Source organism: Periplaneta americana, chromosome 5 (assembly GCF_040183065.1).
Source record: "Periplaneta americana isolate PAMFEO1 chromosome 5, P.americana_PAMFEO1_priV1, whole genome shotgun sequence".
In the NCBI taxonomy this organism is placed as follows: Eukaryota; Metazoa; Arthropoda; class Insecta; order Blattodea; family Blattidae; genus Periplaneta; species Periplaneta americana.
The window spans coordinates 58,386,787-58,392,786 of NC_091121.1; the positions used below are offsets into that span (position 1 = coordinate 58,386,787).

General features: G+C 35.0%; 1 protein-coding gene across 2 annotated transcripts in view; it reads left to right on the top strand.

Moving 5' to 3' along the window:
• Positions 1 to 6,000, top strand: part of LOC138699672 (protein takeout-like) — a 42,460-nt gene that overhangs the window by 22,061 nt on the left and 14,399 nt on the right. For both annotated transcript variants that reach the window (XM_069825719.1, XM_069825720.1), the window contains exons 2-3: positions 3,374 to 3,466; positions 3,980 to 4,127. In XM_069825719.1, the coding sequence (XP_069681820.1) occupies positions 3,374 to 3,466; positions 3,980 to 4,127 (241 nt within the window). The remainder of the gene's footprint in view (positions 1 to 3,373; positions 3,467 to 3,979; positions 4,128 to 6,000) is intronic.

A 6,000-nucleotide genomic window follows, 5' to 3' on the forward strand; every position in this document is an offset into this window, starting at 1 on the left:
AACTTACCTGCATTTATTTCGATTAAATATTGCGAAATTCTTATACTTTCATTTATGCACGATTCAATAATTTTCAGTTCCACCGCACGAATATTTAGATATGTTGAAATTATAGGTTATGTTTACAAATAATTAATTAAATGGTGATCTTACTCGTGTTAATTATGTAAGCATGTGCGGCTGACAGCTGTAAGTCGCACATGCTTACATAATTAACACGAGTAAGATCACCACTTAATCAATTATTTAAATTCAAGTGTTAAAAGTAGTGTACGAAAGATTCAACATAGGTTATGTTTACTGTACTAGTTGCCCCTTTCTGTCTAATTTTACTGGTCTCCAATGCCCTGCCACTACATATGTATGTTATGTGATATGGAAATTATAGGTTATGTTTACTATATTCAACTTATATTCTTATATTCGCAATTATACATTATAATAAACATAATGTCATGTATGACACTCATCACATTCTATTTGTCTGTATTTTAATATTACAATCGACTACTGAATTATTGTATTTATCTACTACCCAAGAGACGAAGTAACACAATCGTACGTACACTAATTTCATAGGAGTAGTATGGTAAATTTTCCGTCTACAATTAAGGAAGGTAGATGTGCTAAATTAAAATCAAAATAGCTTCCATTCTAAACTTAAAATGTTGAAGCGAACAGATTATGTTAACATGTAAAATTCTCTTCACATTAAAATAACACAGTTTTGTCATTATTTCTGCAACATATTATGCAATAAGAAGTAAACGGAACTTATGGACACATTACACTGAATAAAACTTAGCAATGATACGCAATAAAGTTATAATATAATATTTCACTGAGCTCCATACACTGAAATAGAAAACCCTAACATACATTACGGCCTGGTCTAGATCGAAAAGGCATTGACTGTGCCGTATTTCGCTTTGTTGTGAAAAGTTGTGTAAACTGTGAAATGTTCGTTATCGGTTGTAATAACACTGTAACTGGCTAAAATACAATAATTTGAATAATAATATGGGACAAGGAGACGTTTGTGGTAATATAAATATTGTAAGAAAAAGAGGTCAGAGTTATCCTTCTTTCGAAAGATCCAAGAAGGTGAGTTTATAAAATATAATATAATAATATACTTTATGAAAATAATATATAAACTATATGTATTTCATATTTCAATAGTGGAAGGAATGTGTTAATTTTTTCAAAAGAATACGATATCGAAAGTACAATACATTTTATCGTCTGCTGGGGAAAGGGTATGTGATGAGGCGGGAGTTACTATCGCTACTGTAGCGATCCTGGTGGTTAGCAACCATCTATGGATGCATATTTCAACTCTCTATGTTTGCTTATTTAGTAAGTATTGAGCTTCGTGACTGTATATAGTAGACTGTGGTAATATGTTCCCTTTATAAAATTTTCTGCTTAAAAATTAATGTTTACAAAACACGAATTTCCAAGAAATTCTTCGGAACCAAGGTACCACCACAGTCTAGTATATACAGTCACGAAGCTTGAGTTTATGAGCGTACTAGAAACAATAGAATGTGCAGGTACTTTTCGCATTGTCTGTAATACGGCCACAGTAGCGATCGTAGTGGTTAGCAACTAGCTATGGATGCATATTTACTACTTATTGAGCTTCGTGACTGTATGTACTAGACCAGCGGAAGACAGTTTCAGACTGTGTAACATTCGTGGACGAAGAGCACATCCCCCATTTCGTGTGACGCCAGGTGAGAGCATCGTAATGCAAAGTTGCCTACATAAACGGCGTTTCTTTGAGTTAAGAGAAGAAATAGCATTATTCATGACTAGTCTAAATCAGCCTGTCCCCGAGTTGCAAGAAAAAAACCTGAATTTGTGACTTGGCTTTCCATGCGGATTTAACAAATCACTTAAACTATTTAAATATCTCACTTCAGGGCAAGGGACTCATCGTAACAGATATATACTATAAAGTTGAAGCGTTAAAATTGTCATTGGTCTATGGGTAAATCAACTGCTGGCTGAAAACTGTGCATTTTTCAAAGTTATCGGAAGTGCGTGATCCGGACATTAGTCTCTCTGAAGAATATGTGCAAATTCTACAAGATCTTCTTCGCCAGTTGAGTCGAAGTTTCAAGATGTAGAACAGTTTCTACTATATTTCAGCTCTTTGCAACCCCTTATTCCCCAGATGTCAAAGATGTTCCTAGCAGGTATCAATTGTAACTGTTAAATTTACAATGTGACGGTTTGTTGATGGACAAATATAAACATAACAAGGACTTGGTTGACTTTAACACGAATTTCTACCAAGCCAAATTCCCGAGATTGTATGCATTTGCTGCACAGGTATTAGCTTATGTATTTTTGGTTCGTATTGTTGTATGCGAACAATTTTTTCTGTTATGAAACTTGCTAAACCTAAATCAAATAGTACTTTGTCAGATCACAACCTAACATGCAGTCTTAATTATATATTGCCCAATCATTATGTCCCAATATTGATAAATTAGTTAAAGAAAAAAGAAACAAAAAATGCAGAAAAATGTCAACATAATCGTTCTGTGCCTTCTTCCAAATTACAGAGAAACGAAAATGTAGTTTGTGTGTATTTTTTTTCATAAAACACAGCAAAGGTTTCATTATTTCTAATCATTTTCAAACACGTTGTGTGATTGCAGTCATTATAAATAAAGCATATCTTGGCGTACAAATGAACGTGCATAATAAAAACTTGTATTATTTTACTATATATTTGTTTCGCCAAATTAACTGAAATGAAATACTACGTGATTATTAGATACAGGAAAGTGTCCTGCATATGAGACTGTCTTTGCTATAGATTGATTTTCGCATAATAGAGCAGACATTGAATTATTTATAATCAGTACACAAGATGTGCAATTGAGTTAACATTACCATTGGGATATCCAGGCTTTAAATTGTGTTATGAACGCAGATCACTTTTATTTATGGCCTAAATCACTGCTACCTGCACGCCAAATACCCTCTCCACCCTCCCTGCAAACTGCTGTCCACATTTCACAGACCTTGCACAGACATCGAATGCGAGACGGCAGAGCGGAGAGAGGTGACGTCACAGTGCTGTATCCAGTCTTGGTCTATACTAGACTGTGGTACCACTGTCAATTTTGCATTCAAGACTCTTCCACTGTCTCTGCTTTGATTTAAAATTCTATCTTGCCTCATTTTTCCTACAACTGGAAAATTTCCTGATTAGATAATGGGTCGTCATCGCTTTATTCTTCACAGTAAATCAGAGAACAATCACACGGATCGAAGTTTAAATTAGCGTGAATTCCGATATGTCGCGTTTAGGTAGACTAAGTGGAATAACAACATTGCTTATGTTCTATTACAGCCTCATACTTCAAAGTCTGCTCACGCTTAGACCCAAACTTTGGAGAATGTGTGCTGAACAGTAGCAGAGAAATGATTCCGAACCTCGTCAAAGGTAAGTAAATTACAAATCACACGTCATACAGTAACAAACCACAAGGCGTCGGCATGAAGTCCTTATTCGCCTTCTCAGTCCATGTACAGTACAAGGTGATTCAAGAATATAGTGCAACACGCTAGGAACTGATTTAGCCAATACTTTGTGCAATGCTACTTACAAGCAAAATGAAATATTTACATTACGGTATAATTCTAAACACTGAAGCGAGGATCACAAGAATCTGTGTTACGGAAGCAAAAACCGTAATTATTTCCAAAACTTTTCAACATATTTATATTAAATAAATAAGCGGAAATTTATAAAAAAAAAATTAGCTAATATTGCACGATACACATCGCTAGGCAAACAAGGTATACCACCATAAATCAAATTTTCGTGATCAGAGTTACCGAGAATGTATTTCTTTATGTTACAAATTTCTTGCTCCATCAGAATACATGTCGGTTGATACAGAAATTATGTTTTTCGTTCAGCGAGAGATAGCGACGAATGTGTATTTTTTTTCAGGTGACAAAATGTTCAACTTGACCCCACTCGACCCCTTCGAGATCAAGGAACTGAAACTGTCGCATGGGCAGGGAAGGGGACAACTGTATCTGACTCTGAGAGACGTCAAGCTGCAAGGTTTAAAGGATGCGTACATGCTGAACTACTCGTGAGTCACAGTGATAAATAGAGCCCGGATGTTAGGCAAAATGCCTTTTTTAAACTGAGTGCATGTATGAAAGACTTATTAGAGATAAACACGTTTCCACACATTTGGGGACGATAGGCCCAATTTTTATTTTGCCTTTTTTGCCTATCTTAGCTCCCGTTGCCTATTTTAAGGTTAAATACCTTTTTTAGCTTTTTTACGCCGTTATTGTACATTTTCTATATTTTAATGCATTTAAAATAAACCGCACATAAATTTTATCAAAAGACAAAAAAAGGACGGGTTGTACAAATTAAAAACATATATTCACACCACACAAATATTTGCTTAGAATCTTATTCCATCTTTTGTGTCACTTAACAAAGATGTTTGAACAATAGGTAACCCTCAGTCCTCAGATCACTTCGGGTTTACCAGTGAAAGAAAGGGGATGAAGGAACTATTAAAAGCAAGTCTCCAGGTCCCGTTACTGTTGTCGCTTGCACGCACAGTCACGTGTACTTTGAAGTCTCTAATCCCTTCTCACACCCCTCTTTTTGAGACAATACACAGTCGGTTTTCCCGATCTCTGAAAGAAAGTGGAGACATTCCTTCTGAAATAAATTGTTTTAAGTTTGCTCCAATCACTTCAGTAGAAGAGAAAGATCTTTTTCCGCCATGAAAAAAGTTCTCTCTGTCTGGCGGCTCACTATGACAGTTGACAACTTAAAAAAGCATCTTGTTGTGACATGTAACCAAGGAAAGTGAGTACCATATGGGATAGTTTATTAAGTATTTATCTATTTTTGTCTGTTTGCCTATTTCACTGCCTGTTTTTACTATTTTAGTGCCCACATGCCTGCCTGTTTTAACCAAAATAAATGCCTAAACATCCGGGCTCACTGTCAGAAGAAAGATATTAAGTCATCAACATCCCCCATTAATTTAATATAAATAGCCCCTCTAATAATAAAAATTGAAGATTTTTTCCCTGCAAATTATAACTAATACATATAATATGGTGATACCAGCAAAGAAAATTTGTAAAATGTTCGCAATTGTAGCGGCAAATACAATGTACATATCAAGGAATTATTCAATCGCCTTCATCTCAAAACTATCATTTTCGACTTAGTGTCTTTCACCTGCAGGCCTACGAGATATCAATACGACAGATTTTTCCTCGTGTGAACCAAATACTATCCGAAGCTGGACTTTAAGACAAATTCACACTACACGAGATAGGTAAGGGGTAGAGGGACTAATTACCGGAAAAGTCCTATTTCCGGGCACTCGTAAAGTTTTGTTATTCTGTGCTTACAGAGAATCCTTTACGCATTCGTTTGGCTAGTCTATACAAAGCAATAACATTCTAGGGGTGATTGCGACATATGGCTATGAGACTGTGTGCTACAAATAGCAGAAAGTGAGCAAATGTTATTAGAGTATCTTTATATTTCGTCCTGTTATAATATTGAGCGATAATTAATTCTCTGTAAATAATATAATTTCTTTTCAAAAGACACATTATGCTTTCATTCCAAAGAATAGGGCTTTGGCCATTGTTAGGTGGTGAAATTTTCTTATTTAAAGTTCGGGACACTTTTGCTTGAGAATTTTGGGTAATTAGTGCAATGTTCCTATTTTCGGACTGAAACAATCCAATAAGTAATTCATTTTTATGATTTTATCTGTTATTTGAAGAATAAATATTCGAAGACAAATTATTAAACGACTTCTGAAAAAAAAATGGACCATTTTACCGAAGTTACAGATGCCAAAACGTTTTTTTATGAGAGGCTGAAAAATATGGAATGAGGATGATATAAAAGAAGTATGAAAAAATATCGGAAAGGTTTATCTAAAAGATTAGCAACAGAAAAGAATGCTCTGT